Here is a 17,622-nt window from a genome sequence, read left to right as displayed (position 1 = left end):
TTGAGCATTCCTGAGTTTGGACCAGGTCAAGTTTCAGTCTTCTTCACTTTAACCCTTTTCATCTTCTATTCCAGTTTCATAAGATCACTTTTTATTCAGTATTAAAGATGATAACTTTAAGTTCTCTTAAGTGTACCTCTAATGCTACTGAGGTGGCATTGAATTGCACTGCAATTAATCTTAAGTCCCAAGTTAATTTTGTTTCAATATGTCTGTTTACATTTAATGATGTAGTTATTTCCTTCTAGAGATCAGACAGACCCAGCTGAAACAGCAGTGATGGAACACTGACAAACACCTGCCCTTGCACAGAAGATCCAGTTTGCTGAGCCCTTGATCCCCTCACAGACTGCACAGGTGCCAGTGCTGCCCTGCCCAACAGGATCATTCATTGGCATCTCTTCTGTTTTATCTCCCACAGATAACTCAGGGGAGTGGGGGTTGTTCTGCACTATGGCTGTGATCCACTGGGAGCTGTTCCTTGTTTCATTGCTATGGATCCAGGAGGGCTGGAAGAACATTGTCTCAAATTCCTGAGGCAGTCACTGCTGATCTGTTGGTTCCATCATGTGAATTCACTGATTTTTAGAACAGGCATTGTTCGTAAGATATCATTACCTTGTTTATAAGTGGCTTTTGACAAACTTTGACACATCTCTGTGTAACTCTCACAGACACGTGTCGCTCTGGGATCTCTGTTCTGTTCTCCAGCTGCAGATGCCTCTCTTTGAACAGGCTCTGCAGCCGTTCCTGCCCTGCCTCCTCAGCCTTTGCTCCCTTCTCTTGTTTCAGCAGGGTTGCTGTGCCTTGAGCCAGGGCTGGCTCCTGATTCCCCTGTGCTTTCAGAGTTCCAGGATAAGATCTCTGGGCTCTGTGGAAAGCCTCACCTGAGCTGAGGCTCCTGTGGTCTTTACCAACCCTTCTGTGACACATCCTTGTGGGGCAGGGCTGTGAGCTGCTGAGGGCAAGGCTGCTCCTGCTCTGAGGGAATCAGACACTGCCCCAGGTATTCTCCCAGAAGGGGATTGTCCTCACTTTATCCTGCAAAATTGAGGGCAAATGCAGTTTCCCTCAACAAAGATCATACTGGGAGCTTTTGCACATCTTTTTCATCTGTGAAGGTCCCTTCAAATGGAGGGTCCCCTCGATGGCACTCTTACCATGGCTCATCAAGAGGTTCCTCTCAACGGAAGCCCTTTCAGAGCAGGCACAGCGGGGTTTGCCCTCAGTTTGAACCTGACAATGATGAAAATGGGCTCTTTCTCTCAATTCATGCAGGATGATAAAGGTTTTCTCCTTCCATTTAAACATGGAAATCATGGCAAGCAGTGATTGCCTGCCAAGGGAGACACCCAAAATAATGAAAAAGGTGTGTTTTCCTTCAACTGAGACCCTTTAAATTGTAGCTGAATGGGGACCCTCCCCAGTTCATACACAGTCACAGAAAAGCTTTCCTCCCTCCATTTGAATCCCTTTTCTCCTCGTCACCCCCCATTTTTGGGGGCAGTGGGGAGGGACTGGGGGCACTTCCCCCTCCTCCCTGCTCACCCCTGGCGCTGCTGCACCTTGCAGAGTGCTGAGCACTTCCCTCCCAGTTCCCTGCCAGTGTCCCTCTTCCTGGCAAGCCCCGGCAGGGATGGGGAGAGCCCTGCGCAGGAACTGGGAGCACCATTCCTGCCCAGGGCTCCCGAGATCCCTCCCAGTGCTCCTTCTTGCTCACTCCCGCTGCTTCCACTCTCCCTCCCAGTTCCCTCCTGCCATTCCCTGTGCTCCCAGTTCCCTCCCAGTGCTCCCAGGATCTCTCCCAGTGCTCCCAGCAGCAAAGCACTGGGGCACAGCGTGCTCTGCTCTGGAAGAGGCGAGACTGGAGCTGCCAGGAGAGAAACCCCGAGTGGAAAAGCATTCCCTGCAGAGGAAGGGCTCTCCCCTCTCTGAGCACAGAGGCAGCTCAGGCTCCGGTGCTGACTCCAAACCGCTCCAGCTCCGAGTCCCACTGCCCGAAATTGGGATGGCCCCACTTCCCAGCGCCCTGCTCCGAGCTCACACGGCTGAGGGGGCACTGCAGATTCAATAATTAATGCTCCTGGGCACTGCTTGAGCTCTGAGCTGCACACTGTCACACAGCACAAAACCTTAACCAGGATGGGTTTCTCCTGCTGGCACAGGAAGAGAAGGAGAAATCTGACAGGAATGTTCTCCATCGTTCTGCCCAGGCTTTGGCAAACACTGCAGCTCCTGCACTTCGGGAATAACAAGTGGCCGATGAGAAGTGACTTTGGTGTCAGTGAGCAGGTTATCATGGATTGATCTCGCACTGGAAAGCAGTCTTCACACCCTACTGCTCTCTGCATCACCCAAAGAGTTTGGAGGCTGCTGCCCAAGGACTTGGAGTTGTGTCTTCCTTGTCAATCTTATCAAGCCCTTGTTTAATTGTAAAAACATGAATAAAATGCAGGGAGCAGTGGTCCAGGGTCTCAGGGCTTGCAGATCTCTTCCAAAGGAAGGGAAAAAAAGTGTTTGTCCCAAGCCATAGAGGTAAAAAGTTCATGTTATCCCCATATATTTTTAAAACGAAAATAGGATGAGTAAAATAGCAATTATTGTGCCAGTGGTGCTCCCATCTATTTCTGTTCTCTTCTTTCACTTATAGCATCTCTAAGAACACTTTTAAAATCCAAACCAAAACTAAAAGAACACTGAGTTTAAGCTGAAGGAGAAGCAATCTGGCTGCAGGGTTGTGGCACTCCATTGCCTGCGTTCCAGTAAGGGAGCTCATCCCCTCTGCAGGCACAAGCCAGATCCCAAAGCCCTGAGCATCAGCTTCTCAGGCGGCGGCGGCGGCGGCGGGCCCGCGCTCAGCTGTTCCCGGTGCCTTCGCCCCGCTCCTGCCGCCTGCGTGTGGCAGCGGCAGCCGCTCGGCCTGCGCTCCGTGCCGCGCCGCGGGGAGCCGGGAGCGGGCCGGGAGGCACGGCGGGAGGAGCGCCCGGAGCGGGGGGACTGCGAGGGGAGCCCGGCGGCCGGGAACCGGGAGCGCGTGAGGGGGAACCTAGGGCGTGTGAGGGGGATTTGGCGGCCGAGAACCGGGAGCATGTGAAGGGACCCGGGAGCGAGTGAGGCGCACCCGGCGGCCGGGAACCGGGAGTGTGTGAGGGGGACCCAGCGGCCGGGAATCGGGGGCGCGTGAGGGGGATTCGGCGGCCGTGAACCGGGAGGACGGACGGCGTGTGGGGGATCCGGGAGCCGGGACCGACGGCGTGTGAAGGTGGCATAGCGGGCTCGACCCGGGAGCGCGTGAGGGGGAACTGCGGGCGTGTGAGGGGGACACGGCGTAGTCGAACCCGAGAGCGTCTGAGGGAGGACCCGGGAGCGTGTGAGGGGGACCGGGCGGCCGGGAACCGGGAGAGTGTGAGGGGCACCCGGCGGGCTCGAACGGGAGCGTGTGAGGGGAGCCGAGGCCGTGTGAGGGGCACCCGGCGGCTTCCCAGGCTCTCGGTGTCGCAGCACGGGCTAACCCCGTGAGGCATCTGGTGCCACCTCCCTGCTGCAGCAGGGCCATCCCCGAGCACAGGACACAAGATTCTGTCAGCGGGGTCTGGAATATCCCCGGCGAGGGAGACCCGCAGCCCGTGTGGACAATCTGTTCCTGGGCACGGCGTTGCTGAGCCGCCTCTCCGCTCTGTGCCCCGTCCAGGCGAGACCCCGGCGCACTTGGGCGGCACCACCGCGTTCGGGGATAACGTGGAGGATGAGTGGTTCATCGTGTACCTGCTCCGGGAGATCACCAGGGAGTTCCCGGGGCTGGCAGCCAGGTGAGGCTGAGCTGCTTGAGTGGGAGGGCTGCCAAGGGGCAGTGCCTGTGCTCTGGAGGACCTGTTTTAATATTCCCATCCTTGGAGGTGTTTCCCTATCCCAAAGACGTTGGAAGTGTCCAAGGGCAGGTTGGATGGGGCTTGGAGCAGCCTGGGCTAGTGCAGGGTGTGCCTGCCTGTGGCAGGGGACTTGGAACCAGATGATCTTTTAGTTCCCATCTAACCTTAGACTTTCTATGGGTTTATGAATATTAAAAAAAACCCAGCAGACATGGATTCAGAAGTGTGTTGTTGTGCTCTGCAAGGCTTTTCCTGCTAAGAAACCAATTGCTCCTTGGCCAGGATTGATGACCACGATGGAGAGTTTCTCTTGATAGAAGCAGCCGATTTTATCCTAAGGTGACTGAATCCTGAGCACAGTGGAAACAGGGTGAGTAAAGCTTGTGTACAGTTGGCAAGGTGGCCACAGTGGCCTTTTCTGTAGCAGCTGGAGTTTTCTCTTGCACCTCTCTCTAGCCAAGTGGTCTGACTGCCTCTGAAAATCCAGAGTGCTGTCTGTCCCTTGCTGTTGCTCCCTTCAGGAGCACTCCTGTATCCAACAGAACTTTCAAGCTCTGCTAAACCACTTGGATGATTTTTTTTTTTTTACCATACTGTGGAGTGTTTAGGGCAGAGGATTTGCTGCCCTCAGAGCAGGGAATGCTCAGGGCTGGAGTGTTGCTGTCTCTGTAAGGACACAGGCTTTGTCTGGCATAGGTGAAATAATGAGCAGACACCTTCCTCTTCCCCTACTCCAAGATTCTTAAAAGGGCTGGAACACAACACCAAAATGGATTGCAAGTGTGCACCTGGAGTGTCAGGCCCGTATTTCCTTTGTTTGAGGGAACAGAGTGAGGGAGCTGAGAGCATTGCACTCAGGGCTTTTCTCAGGATCAGGAACCAGCAGAGGTCGCATGTAGCCCCTGAAATAATGCTTTTACATCCCTGGGATGCTCTGGAGCAGTTAGGTTATGCTGGTTCTCCTGAAGCACTTCTCTAGTTGAAGAGAAACCTGGTATTGTTGTTATGAAGGAAACAAGATGTATTTGATAAACTCGTTGCAGAATGTAGAAGCTGAGGAAGGAATAGAGATGGAAGCAAGTTTTGATATAGAAGAAAAGAATTGCTGAGCCAGTCTTACTGGATAACCAAGGAGCAAAGGGTATGTTAGTTAGAAGGGGGTTTTATGACTTAGAACAAAGGATAAACCCACCTCAAACAAGATGATGTTTTTACCAAGCAGAAAGATAGCACAAGCAAACAAGTCAGCAAATGTTGCAAGTAGAAAAAAGGTCTCAGAATTTTCCACTGCAAGAAAACTGAAGAACAATTTCTAGCTTAAACTGTAATGTACTAACATTTAGTGATTGGAGAATACTAACATGAATATGGTAATTGTATTAGTTATGATAGGCTATAGATAAAAGTTAAGGTATAGATTGGTTCTACTGTATTAAGATGCTCAGCAAAGAAAAGTATATAATGCATTTGTAACCTAAGCTAAGGGTCTCCAGGCCTGCCTGCAGCTGCAGCTGACAGCTGTAGGCTCAGGCTCTGTCGCCCACGACCCTGGACTGCTCTAACATCTTGCATATAATAAACTGCGTTTTGGAAGAGCCGCCTGGAGTCCCGCATCTCTCATTTAGGCTCTTACACATATGTTTAAAGGGAAAAGAGGAAGAGTTATATATTAATTACTGGACCAGTGATGCTCCAGTCTATTTCTGTTCATTTCTTTCACTTGTAGCATTGCTTAGACTATTAAAAAAAATCCAAAACCCACAAACGAATAAAAGAAACATTGAATTTAGGCTAAATGAAAAGCAATCTGGCTAAAGGCTTGGAGCACGCCAGTGCCTGAGTTCCAGTAAGGGAGCTCATCCCCTCTGCACTTACAAGCCAGACGCCAAAGAACTGAGCATCAGCTTTTAGCGTTTTTAGAATTCAACAGTAAGAAAAGCTGCTGGGCAGGGCCATGCTCCAGGCACATCTGTGGCATTTCCTCTGTCCAGCTCTCCCAGCTCAGCTCCTGTCTTTTCCTCTCCTGGCTGGATTTCAATCATGCATTTCTTGAGGGGCTGGCCCTGCACTGATCAGAGCATGAACTGACCATCAGACAAGCAGCTTCTAGCAGGGTGGGTCTATCCTAAATGGAACATTTCCCACAGTAATTCCAGTGCCCTAATTTCATTGGCTTTTAAAGGAACCTGGTTTAATACACTCCATTTCTAAATACAACGCTCCTGCACTCCCTGCAAGGGTCATTCTTTGAGCCTTGGAGAAAGGCTTTAAAGCAGCACAGAGCTTGTTAAGCATCAACAACTTAATAAAAAAAATCAAATGAATGGCGTGGGCAAAGCCTGATTTTAAATCCTGAATTCAGGAGCAGTTGCATTGCCAGTTGACAAGATTAGAAAGGTTTCTTTAGCAGTTGTTGAGATGACAAAGTAAGGGAGAGGACGGTTGTTTTGGTTTGAAAACAAAGCCAGTGAGAGACTCCAAGTCAGAAATGCAATTTATTAGGAAAAAGAAAAAAAAAACAAAATACATACAATTATGCAAAGGAAAATAAAAAATCACTGCCAGTCAGAATACAACCCGACACCCTGCTAGTTAGGGTGGTGGTAGCAGTCCAGATGAAATGGTGTTGTTGAAGTAGTGATCCCGTAGGAAAGATCTGGTAGCTCTTTGTCCTCTAGAAACCAGTGGGCAAAGGCACCTTGTTCTGTCCCAAAGCACAGATTATATCCAGGTGGGGATGCTTAGCTCCTCCCCCCTGGGCGGAGTATCTCACAATGGACTGATATCATTCAATGAGTCATGCTGTGGGTCCATTAAACAAATGGCTCCTGGAGGGAGTTCTCTCTGAGTCATGGGCAAGGCATTAATGGGCCCATTAACAGGAGGAAAAACAATGCCCTTCCTGGTTTCAACAGCTCTTGAGGATGGCAATAGAATACATATTTATATTGTAACCTAGGACACCCTGCCTGCCCAAACTGCCACACCACGCCCAGAGAAGTGCCACAGCCCTGCTTGCCTGCACCTGTTTGCCGCACTCCCTAGAGGCCTCTTTTAATCAGCCTGCTATTCAGTGGCTGAGAAAGCCCCACCCCAGTCCTGGGTGACTCACAAACGCAAGGAAGGCACTTACTGAGCGTTCCCACAGTCAGCCTGTTAGCGCCAGAGGAGGCCCCACCCCAGTCCTGGGCGACTCGCAAACGCAAGGAACGCCTGCTCAGCGTTACCACACCCAGCCCATCAGCAGCGGAGGAAGCCCCACCCGATTCCTACAAGACTCACAAACGCAAGGAACGCCTGCTCAGCGTTACCACAACCAGACCATCGTAAAGGAAGCCCCACCCTAGAGGAAGCCCCACCCGATTCCTACAAGACTCACAAACGCAAGAAACGCCTGCTCAGCGTTACCACAACCAGACCATCGTAAAGGAAGCCCCACCCTAGAGGAAGCCCCACCCCAGTCCTACCTGACTCACAATCCCGTGGAAGAGGTATTTTTGTGACACTTTGGCAATGGCCAATACTGGTGTAGCATTTTTAGAATATTTTATACCATTCTCTGAACTTTATTCCCTTCACATATCCCAGCCTTTGCCATGACTCTTTTTAACAAGCACTGAGCCCAGCAGTGCCTCGGCAGAGCTATTTGAGTGTTAGCAAGTGAAGGAGGCCATGTGTCGCAGATTTTTATTCTGTTCATTTTATTCTTTCAATCTTATTGCAGCAGCACTTCACCCGTCCCTCGGTGCAGCTCCTTTAGAGACAAGGGGGCATCTCAGCAGGGGCTGCTGCAGCAGGGCAGGGGCAGGGCCAGGCACATCCCAACGCTGGCGGTGCTCGGAGTCTGTCGGCCTGTGCAGTTCAGGCAGATCAAATCAATCCCAATTGTCGGAGATTTCCACCACCTGCTATTTCCCCCCTTTTCCTCCATGGATTTGACAGCTCTTGGTTTCCTCCCACTGAGCTGGAAAGCAAAATGCCTGCCTGCCCCATGGCCATCCCTGCCACCTTCCACTGCTCCTTGTTTCTCCTCCTCTCCCCTTTACTTTGCTCCACTTCCTCCCTCCTCCTCTCCCTGCCAGCTGGCAGCAAAGCCATTTCAGCCACTGGCACCAGCTGCCTCCTCTCCCTCGCTCCCGTTTTGCCCACTCGGAACTCCCGCAGCCGCCGTGGGGCCGGGTCCTGGTGCAGGGAATGATGGCAGCGATTCTTGGGCTGGGCCGGGCCAGGCCAGGGGCCCGGGGCAGCAAAACCGCTCTGTGCCTCTGCTGCTGCCCCTGGGCAGGCAACAGAGCACAGCAGGAAAGGCTCGGGGCTCTCAATAGAGGCAGCCAGAGATCTCTCACCATCATGGGCTGAACAGGCCTGGGGAAATTAATTTATTTCACTATCAAACATACCAGAGCAAGGGAATGAGTAGGCTGCCAAATCCTAAAAGTGCACCTTGCCCACACTATTCTCTCCTTCCTGGGCTTCACTTTATCCCCGATTCCCTCCTTTCCTCCTCTCCACACAGTGGCACAGAGGGATGGGGGTGTTTTGGTTGTAAAGACAGGGATCTGCTAAGGAATGCAGGAGCAACAAAAAGCGTAAACCCCTTGCCTCCAAGTTATTTTAATTTAGAAATTAAGGGGTTCTCAAGCAAAGAAAGATATGAGAATGGAATGACAGTTCTTAACTAGTATGTACAACAAAACAAAAAAACACCAACCAGTGCAGCATGGACCCCAAACAGAACACAAACCCAGTCCACAGTGAATTCCCTTCCCCAAGCAGCAGCTCCGACCGCCCTCCTCCAAAGGTGAGACTGAGAGAAAGAGAGAGAGAGAGAGCCAGCAGCTGACAGACCCTTCTTCACAGTCAGGTGCCTGATGTCAAAAGTGGGATTCCTTCTCAGCACAAATCAGCTGCTCTTCTTCCTCTTCCAAAGACCAACCAAAAGTGTCACCTTCAGGCCAGTTTGTGGTGATTACCAAGAGCCTTGTGATGATTTCCAAGGCAATTTGGATTTCCCTTTGGACCTTGTTGTGTCATGAGAGCGATGCACACACTCCAGGCAGCATCGGGGGCAGGATGGATTGCAGAGCCTTTTCCTTTGCACACCCAGCCCAGCGCTGGCACTGGGCATGGATGAAGAGGCACTGAGGTGACCCTGAGAGCGAGGGCAAGGCACAGGGTGCAGCTGAGCAAGGACAGCCCTGGGCTGGGCTGAGAGGTGAAGCTGGCACTGCCCAGCGTGGACAAGGTCCTTTCTGCAGCCCCAGTTACAGGGGAGCCTGGGCCCTGCTGCAGACATACGGCCGCTCGTTTGAGCAGAACTCACTCCTGAATTTATCCTCAGCCAGGTACACACAGTCGGAATTGCCGAGGACAGGAACCCTGCAGGGAGGAGCAGAGGCAGGCTGGCTGCCAGGGGAACACCTTGTGCCCTGTGCCCCAGGCCCTGCCCGGCTCCCCGGCACTCACCGGGAGCTGTAGCTGCTGCCGTCCCCCCAGTGCAGGCGCTCGCCCCGTCTGCGCAGCCCGAGCCAGTAATCGCCGTTGCCGCGGAGGCGGAAGAGCAAACCCTGCCCAGGAGAGAGGAGTGGGAGCTGCCCCGGCCCTCGGGGGGACCCGTGCCCGGGGCTGCCCCCGCCCGCCGGGGCTCCTTCCCTGCAAGGCCCCGGCCCAGGGCTGCAGCCCCGGCCCCACGAGCACCGAGCCCGGCCCAGGAGCACCCCCAGGCTGCCCTCAGCCACCCCACACCGCCCGAGCCCCTCACTCACCATTTCCTCCTCATCCTTCAGAATGGCCAGGGAGGCCCCGAGCTCCGAGCACCGTTCCTCAGCCTGCTCCCAGCTGCTGTAATCCCTTGACAAGTAGTAGCAGACCCCATTGTAGCCAACCCAGCCAGGGGGACAGCCCAGAACACACTGTGGAGTGGCAGGTGTCACTGGAACCTGTGCTGCTGCTGCAGGGGGAAGAGGAGAAGGTGTGAGGATTCCCCTCTGCAGGGAGCAGGGAGCCCGCTCTGCCCCGAGGGGCTGGGCCCAGGCTGCTGCCCCTCTCTTACCTGCCAGCACAGCCAAGACCACCCCCAAAGCCAGCAGCAGCAGCAGGAGCAGCAGAATCAGCAGCGCCGTGCCCACGGGATGGCTCCTGAACCATTCACCTGGAGCAGGAAAGAGCTGCTGGCTGCCAGAAGCAGAGCCGGCCCTGCAATCTGCTCAGCCCATGGCCAGGGAGCACAGCAGGGACCCCTCAGCCCGTGTGGCCCTCACTCAGCTGGCAGCCAGAGAGCCAAGAGCCTGGCCACAGGCAGGGACACAGCTCTGGGGACAGCCAGGGACACAGCTCTGGGGACGGGCTGCAGCAGCAGAACTGCACAGCCTTGGGGGCAGCTGGGGCTGCTGCTCCCAGCCACTGCTGGGGCCCAGCAGAGCACCAGGCCTCTTCCAGACCTCGGGAAACAGCCACACACCTGCCAGCCCTGGCCTTGGCAGGTGACACTGGCCCCTCCCTAGAGGCCCCAGGGGTGGCCCTGCACTCACCCAGCAATCTTCTGAGGCCCCTTTTGTGTTCAGTGCTGGTTGCTGATGTGCCCTGGGGATCCAGGAGCTCCCTCACACTCCCATCCCTGGTGCAGAATCCATTCTCCACATCTTCCCTCACTGCACGCTCACAAGTGGCAGCCCCCTGCTGATGCCAAGTGGCTCCTTGTGCCGCAGGCGAGTGTGGAACCCCGGCTGCTGGTCCCTCCTGGGGATGCAGGAGTTCCTTCACAACTCCATGAATGGAGCACAATTCACTCTCCTCCAGCTCACAGCCGGAATCTCTCTGACAGGAACAAACAGCACCTTGATCCGGAGGCATCAGGAGCGCTGACAGATCCTTTGGGAGCTCGGCCTCGGGAGCAGCTTTGCAGCCGCGCTGCTGGCACCCTGCAAGGGACACGCAGAGAGGTCGCTGCTGGTGCCGGCTCTGCTGGACCCCGAGGCTCAGCAAAACGATGCCGGCTCTGGAGGCGCTGCCGCGGCACCGGCTCCAGCCCGGCCATCCGGGCACGGAGGAGACCGCGGGCAGCCGCTCCCTCGGCCATCCCAGCGCAGGGGGGACACGGGGGCAGCCGCCACAAGGAACTCGCCAGAACCCCCCGTGCCCCTCAGCGCGGCCCCTCCGCCCGCAGCGAGCCCCGGGCTGGGGCAGCACCGACCGCGGGTCCCACCTGGGCTGGGGCCGCCGCCGGGCTCCGGGTACCACCACCACCGCTGCGGCGCCGTCCAGAGGACGCCACGGCCGCTGGCACCGCAGTTTTAAAGCTGTCGTCAGTGTGGGAGGGATTTTGGCCTTTTAGATCAATCAGCGTGCCGGAAGCAGCTGAGGAGCGCGGGCCGGGAGCGCTGCTCGAAGGCGTGGCTCTTTTGCACCGCGCGCGCGGCCCCCTCTCAGGGTCTCTGTGCCACCCTGGAGCCCCCCTTTGCTCCTAAAGGGCCCTTCTGCCTCTCAGCTGCCCCCATGCTCTGTGCCACCCTCCAGCCCTCAGCCCGCAGCCCCTGGTGACACCCCGCAGCCCACAGACATTGTCCCTGCCTGTTTTATTTGGGTGCTGTCCTGCGGCCAGGGCTGCACTGTCCCCGTGTTCGGGCTCCCACGAGCTGCTGCAGAGCCACAGGCCAGCCATGCCTCGAGGAGTGAGGGGCAGGGCTGGGGAGGGGAGGTGAGAAGGGAGGAGTAAGGGGCAGGGCAGGGGAGAAAGGAAGAGAGAGGAAACGAAACAGAGCCGGGAGGGAAGTTCCAGTAGGGGTAGAGGGAGAAGAAGGGGACACGGCAGAAGAAAGCTGAGGGGAGGAGGGGGCACCCCAAACCTCCTGCAAAAGCACTGCAGAAAAAAAACCTCTAGTAGGCCTTGGAGTGCAAAGCACCCTCTACAAAGTGAAACCAGGACCTTGGGCTGGTGAGTTTTATTTCCCAGGGAAAAGGGCTGGTGTTTGTGTGGAGGGGCCTGTACCCCAGGCTGGATGGCTGCCTGCTGAAATTCCGAAAGTTGTGGGATGCGTCCCAGAGGCAAGGTGTGAGCTGTGGATAGATAGAATGTAGGCGAAGAGAGACAGTGGTGAAGGTAATCTCACCCCTAAGAAGTTACAGCTGTGGTAATTATAAAGCACTAAGAACAAGCCTGCCCTTAATAAGCCACAGCTAGATCCAATTAGGAGGAGTATTGTAAAAGAACAGGCTGGCTCATTGACAAGTGAGGTGGAGTTTGTTGACTGTACAGAGAAAAAGAAGGAGTCAGTACTGTCAGGAGCTGCCCAAGGGAACTCACTAAGAAGGTATGAAACGCATTAAAATTGCAGCTGCAAACGTGAGCACTTGTGGCTGGTTTGACAGTGCCAAGTGCCTCCTGCAAACTGACATCAGGAACCTGGCCTGCTGACTTTTCTTTCTCTGGGGAAAGGCCATCTTTCGTGTCCAGGGCCCGGTGGCCTGCAGTGGCCAGGTGGCTGCTCAAATCCTGAACAGATCAGGATGCCTCCCAGATGCAAGGTGTCCCCACAGGCAACTGTGGCTGGTTTGACAGTGCCAAGTGCCTCCTGCAAACTGACATCAGGAACCTGGCCTCGTGACTTTTGTTTCCCAGGGAAGATTTCCATCATTCGTGTCCAGGGGCCAGTGGCCTGTTGTGGCCAGCTGCTAGCTGAAGTTGCAAATCTACTATTTTTAATGCATTACTCTATGGTAGATATGATGTCCTGGGTGGTTGAAGTTGACCAGCACTGTCTATGCACCTCTTCCCTCCCTCCCAGCAGTTTTCTATGTTTTTTTACCTGCCCTGCTGCCCAGATTCCTTACCTATCTTGTGACCCTCTGCCCCTTCTACCACTGCCAACATCTGGCTCCGGTGCTTGGTGTACCTGGGCCAGTTCCTGCCAGCCATGGAATCAGGTCGCAGTGGGTTACATGACATAAAAATCTATGGGCTGTCAGGTGTTGGTTTGTAATTTTTATCTAAACTGGATCATGCAAGTCTCTTCAATTCATTAATAAAAATTAACAGGATATTTGCAACACACAATTTCCAGCATCAAACCAGGAGCTGAAAGAATCCAGAATAGCAGCTGGCCATGAAGACAACCTGATACCTCTTAATGAATTTCACAAATTAAAATAGTAAAAACTTAAAGCCTAAAATGGGCCTTCCATAATCAGTTGTAGAACTGATTTATTTCCTCTTCTCCTTGAAGTCCTCTTCCCCCTATAAAGTTGTAGGAGAGTCCCCCTTGTGGCCTTGGCCAGGAAAGCATAGCTGTGATTTTTTTACCTGCTTTATTTTCTGTTATAAATAAAAAGTTATTCCTTTTTTTTAAGGTTGCAGAGTTAAAACAAGTTGAACCACTTGCTGTTGAATTGAAGGTTACCTTCATGTTGCAGTTACCTGTTGTTGAGAGTTGTTCTTCAATTACCTGTTAATGGTTGGTGATTAGCCATTGTCCCCCCTGATGCCTGCCAGGGAGTGACACCAGACCCCGCAGGTAGCAGGGGTGGAGTGACATCAGAGCTAGTATGCAGATGACAACGTATTTCACCAGATTTTGCGATTTTCCAGGAAAACCCCTAAAAACAACGAGCCAACATGGAATTAAGAGACCTAAGTGATGTCTAAAGATGAGTAACTTAATCCAGTATCTGCTAAGATCCTTTTTACTTCTCACCCTAACCTCAAAAGATGTTAACTAGAAAGTGGACTTTGAATGTTAGACGGAAAAAGCAGAATCTCCTAATCTCCCGTGAGGATGGAAGCCTCAGCTCTACCTGCAGACCAGCAGACACAGCGGCATCATCCTCCTCCTCCATGCCAGTCCTGGGAGCACCAGTGGCGTGGGTGCAACCTGTTGGTTTCTCCCCACCTGAGCTGATTCTTTTTTAATAAAGGCATTTAAAAAGGAGAAAGATCTCCTGCCCCGTTTACTTCAATTTCCCCACCTGCTCTGCAAGTTAAATCATAGATTTAACCCTGCCTGGTTTGGAAAGGACCTTAAAACTCATCCAGTGGCACCCCTGCCATGGGGCAGGGACACCTTCCACTGTCCCAGGCTGCTCCAAGCCCTGTCCAGCCTGGCCTTGGGCACTTCCAGGGATCCAGGGGCAGCCCCAGCTGCTCTGGGCACCCTGTGCCAGGGCCTCATCAGCTGGGGATGCATCATGGCCCCTGTGAAATGTGCTACTGGAGAGGGTTTTGCAGGATTTTCATCCATTCTGAAAAGCTGAAGTGGGGAAGAGGAAAAAAGTCACTGGGTCATGGAATGATAAAATCACAGAGGTTGGAAAAGTCCTCTGACATCACTGTAAAAGGTTCATGGGGGTAAGGCTGGTGCCAAAGAGAAAGGTGGAGAGGGAGCCCTGTTGTAGCAGTTCTGTGTTCCCCTTGGCATGCCCTTTGTAGCTGCAGTGCACCTGGAGGTCTGGGCTTTGTAGTTTTTGGAACCCCAATGCCAGGCATAACCCTAACCCTAGACATAATCCCAACCCTAGGTGAGGGAGTAAAAAGTGCATGGGGGTAAGGCTGGCGCCAAAGAGAAATGTGGAGTGGCAGTTCTGTGTTCCCCTTGGCATGCCTTTTGCAGCTGCAGTGCACCTGGAGTCCTGGGCTTTAAGGTTTTTGGAACCCTAACCCTAGGCGTAAATCTAACCATAGACCTAGTAGTAAGAGGTGCATGGGTGTAAGGCTGATGCCAACCAGAAAGGTGGGAAGAGACCCATGGGAAGAGACCCATGTTGTAGCAGTTCTGGGTTCCCGTTACAATGCCTCTTGCAGCTGCAGTGTCCTTGCAGCTGAGGGATTCGTGATTTTTGGAAGCCTAGCAGGCAGGCAGCCACTCAGCACCACAGGCCCCTGAACAAAAACAGGGAATCATTTCCCTAGGAAACAAAACTCACCAGCCCAGATTCACGGTGTCAGTTTGCAGGAGGCGATTGGGACTCTCAAATGAGCCCAACGTGGCACTGGTGGCAGCTTGCGTCTGGGAGGCATTCCGCACTATACGGAGCCTCAGCAGGCAGCCAGCCACTCCGGGCCACCGGGCCCTGGACACACATACTGGTCTTTTCCCTGGGACTCAAAACTCCCCAGCCCAGGTTCCCGATGTCAGTTTGCAGGAGGCACTTGGCACTGTCAATCCAGCCACAGTTGCCTGTGGTGGCACCTCGTGTATGGGAGACATCCTGCGACGTTCAGAATTTCAGCAGGCAGCCGGCCACTTCAGGCCACTGGCCCCTGAACACAAACACCAACCCTTTTCCCTGGGAAACAAAACTCACCAGGCCAGGTTCCTGATGTCAGGTTGCAGAAGGCCCTTGGGAACCTCAAAGCAGACTGAGTTGGCAGAGGCAGCAGCTGGGGTCTGGAAAGCATCCTGCGCAGCGCAGAACCTCACCAGTCAGCCGGACACTCAGGGCCACAAGCCCTTGGACACACATGCCGGTATTTTCCCTGGGAATCAAAACTCCCCAGCCCAGGTTCCTGGTGTCATTTTGCAGGAGGAGCTTGGGACTCTCAAAGCAGACTGACTTGGCACTGGTGGAGTTGGGTGTGGGAGGCATCGTGCACCGTACGGAGCCTCAGCAGGCAGCCAGCCACTCATGGCCACAGGCCCTGGACAACAATGAGGGTCTTTTCCCTGGGAAACCAAACTCAGTGGCCCAGGTTCCTGGTTTCAATTTGTAGGAGGTTCTTGGGACTGTCAAAGAAGCCTCAGACTCTAATTCCTAGAGTGTAGGATGCCTCCCAGACTGGAGCCAACCATTTCCCCAATACTGCTATGTTCCCCACTACCCTGTGTCAACCAGTTCCACATCCACAGGGGTTTTGTAGACATCCAATAATGATGAGTCCCCTGCTTCCCTGGGCAGCCTGTCCTGAGCCCTGACCAGCCTTTCAGTGAAAAAATTCTCCTTAACATTGAAACAGTCCTCAAAGCCTCATAGCCATATCAGCCATTGCAGTCCCCGCTGTCCTTAAAGCTCTCACATCCCAGAAAGACCTTATTGCCCCCACACCTATCCCAGCCTTCACTGACTCCACTGCCCTCACAGAGCCTCCATAGTCCTCCCAGACCCCTCAAAGGCCTCAGGTGTCATAGCCCTCAGAAATTCTATAGCTCCCAAGCCCATCCCAGACTTCACAGACCCCACTGCCATCACAGCCCTAAAAGCCCTTACAGATCCTATAGGCCATAGGGGCCCCATAGGCCTCTGAGTCCCTAGAGCCCCCAGATCCATACCAGCCCTCCCAAACCCCATAACTCTCCCACTCTATCAAATCAGAGCACTGAAAAACCTCCCAGACCCCACAGTCGTAAAATCCCCTACAGACCTTAGAGTCCCCAGAGACCTGAGAGAGCCCAAAGCCCACATAGCCCTATAGTCCTCACAGGTCCTACAGCCCTCACAGGCCATACAGACCCCATAACCCTCACAGCCCCCACAGGCACAGCTTGAGGCTATTTCCTCTTGTCCTGTCCCTGTTCTCTGGGAGCAGAGTCTGACCCAGCCCAGCTGTCCCCTTCTGTCAGGGAGTTGTGCAGAGCCAGAAGCATCTTATCCAGGACAGCCCGAGTTATAGGTGGTGGCAGGTTGGGTCTGGGAGAAAACCTGCACCATCCAGAACTTTGGGAGGCAACAGCCCATGTGGGGCCACAGGTCCCTGGGTGAGGCACAAGCCCCTGGACACAAATGCCAGCCCTTTTCCATGGGAAACCAAACTCAGCACCCGAGTTTCCTTATGCCAGTTTGCAGGAGGCACTTGGCACTGCCAGGGCAGCCGGAGGTGGCAGGTTGAGTCTAGCAGACATCCTACACTGTTTGGAATTTTAGGATACAGCATCCCAGTGAGGCCACAGAGCCCTGGACGTAAACGCTGGCCCTTTTCCATGGGAAACAAAACTTACCCCTGACAGCAAAAATGCAACTTACACTGACAAAGGCCTCAAGCATCAACACAAGACTGTTCTTCAGCCCAGCCTTTTATCCCCTCACGCTGATGCAGCGCACCTGTGTGCCCTCTGCTCTGTGTGATTGGTCAGTGCCCTGGGCACCCCACGGCTCATTAATGGCAATATCAGTCACCTGTCCTGCACAGCTGCAGCCCACTGGGGATGAGGCTCAGCCCCAGCCCCACTCCCAATCACCACACACTCTGTGCCTACACACCCTCCCCGCTTTCTGATGTCGGTTTGCAGGAGATGTTTGGCACTGCCAGGACACCTCAAATTGCAGGTGGTGGCAGGTTGGGTCTGGGAGACATCCTGCACCATCTAGAGTTTTAGGAGGCGGTCCCCACCCCAGTGTCACCGGGAGGGGTTTGTGCAGTCTGAGCTAGACCCAGCAGATGTCAGCAGAGGACTGGAAAAAAGCAGGAAAGAGCCTTAAATCCTCTTAAACAACTCTGCCGGCCATCCTGGGGATTTATATTTAGAAAACTGTTGCATTATTTTTTTTTAATAGTTAAACGAACATTAACACGATTATGGTAAGAAAAAAGCCCAAATGTGGTGGGAGTTGCAATATTCATGTTTTTCTGAGGAGGTTTTTTTGGTAAAGCTGTGCATTCTGCCACAGATATTTATAATTGACTTGCAAGGCAAAAGTGAAGCCTATTTTTGAACAGTCCCAAAAGCAGCCATGGGAAAAACCTTAGATTTCTCCATAAAAGGAGTGGTCAGATGGTCAAATGAGTGGGTTCATTAAAAACAAGCAGCGTCCTGCTCTGGTCTTTGCC

At 53.6% G+C, this 17,622-nt stretch overlaps 1 protein-coding gene and 1 long non-coding RNA gene across 4 annotated transcripts; one reads left to right on the top strand and one right to left on the bottom strand.

Moving 5' to 3' along the window:
- Window positions 1-2,870: 2,870 nt before the first annotated feature.
- LOC135306287 (uncharacterized) lies at window positions 2,871-5,453 on the top strand. Of its 2 annotated transcripts, none has more exons than XR_010367088.1 (3): window positions 2,871-3,034; window positions 3,692-3,809; window positions 4,152-5,453. It is a non-coding gene; the product is annotated as an uncharacterized LOC135306287 (long non-coding RNA). The 2 variants fall into 2 exon arrangements; XR_010367087.1 differs by lacking the exon at window positions 2,871-3,034 and adding an exon at window positions 3,215-3,262.
- A 2,794-nt stretch (window positions 5,454-8,247) lies between these two features.
- LOC135306288 (C-type lectin domain family 2 member L-like) lies at window positions 8,248-11,259 on the bottom strand. Of its 2 annotated transcripts, none has more exons than XR_010367089.1 (5): window positions 11,074-11,259; window positions 10,400-10,789; window positions 9,922-10,020; window positions 9,635-9,819; window positions 8,248-9,436 (listed from the first exon to the last, which is right to left on the bottom strand). XR_010367089.1 is itself a non-coding variant. In XM_064429937.1 (5 exons), exons 2-5 carry the CDS (start codon window positions 10,719-10,721, stop codon window positions 9,134-9,136), a joined length of 924 nt encoding a protein of 307 aa, XP_064286007.1. In that variant the 5' UTR covers window positions 10,722-10,789; window positions 11,074-11,259; the 3' UTR covers window positions 8,248-9,133. The 2 variants fall into 2 exon arrangements, 1 of the variants encoding a protein (XP_064286007.1); XM_064429937.1 differs by having other exon boundaries at window positions 8,248-9,248; window positions 9,336-9,436; window positions 9,635-10,020.
- Window positions 11,260-17,622: the final 6,363 nt, after the last annotated feature.

The sequence above is a fragment of the Passer domesticus genome, chromosome 8, assembly GCF_036417665.1.
Source record: "Passer domesticus isolate bPasDom1 chromosome 8, bPasDom1.hap1, whole genome shotgun sequence".
Lineage (NCBI taxonomy): Eukaryota > Metazoa > Chordata > Aves > Passeriformes > Passeridae > Passer > Passer domesticus.
Note: the sequence above shows the minus strand (reverse complement) of the source record. Positions and strands in the feature narration are given on the sequence as shown.

Coding starts and splice junctions, on each gene's coding strand:
- LOC135306288 (XM_064429937.1), bottom strand. CDS start 10,721: ATGCCTCCGGATCAAGGTGCTGTTTGTTCCTGTCAGAGAGATTCCGGC. Junction 9,437..9,634: donor TGAAGGATGAGGAGGAAATG/GTGAGTGAGGGG, acceptor TCTCCTGGGCAG/GGTTTGCTCTTCCGCCTCCG. Junction 9,249..9,335: donor GGCAGCAGCTACAGCTCCCG/GTGAGTGCCGGG, acceptor TCCTCCCTGCAG/GGTTCCTGTCCTCGGCAATT.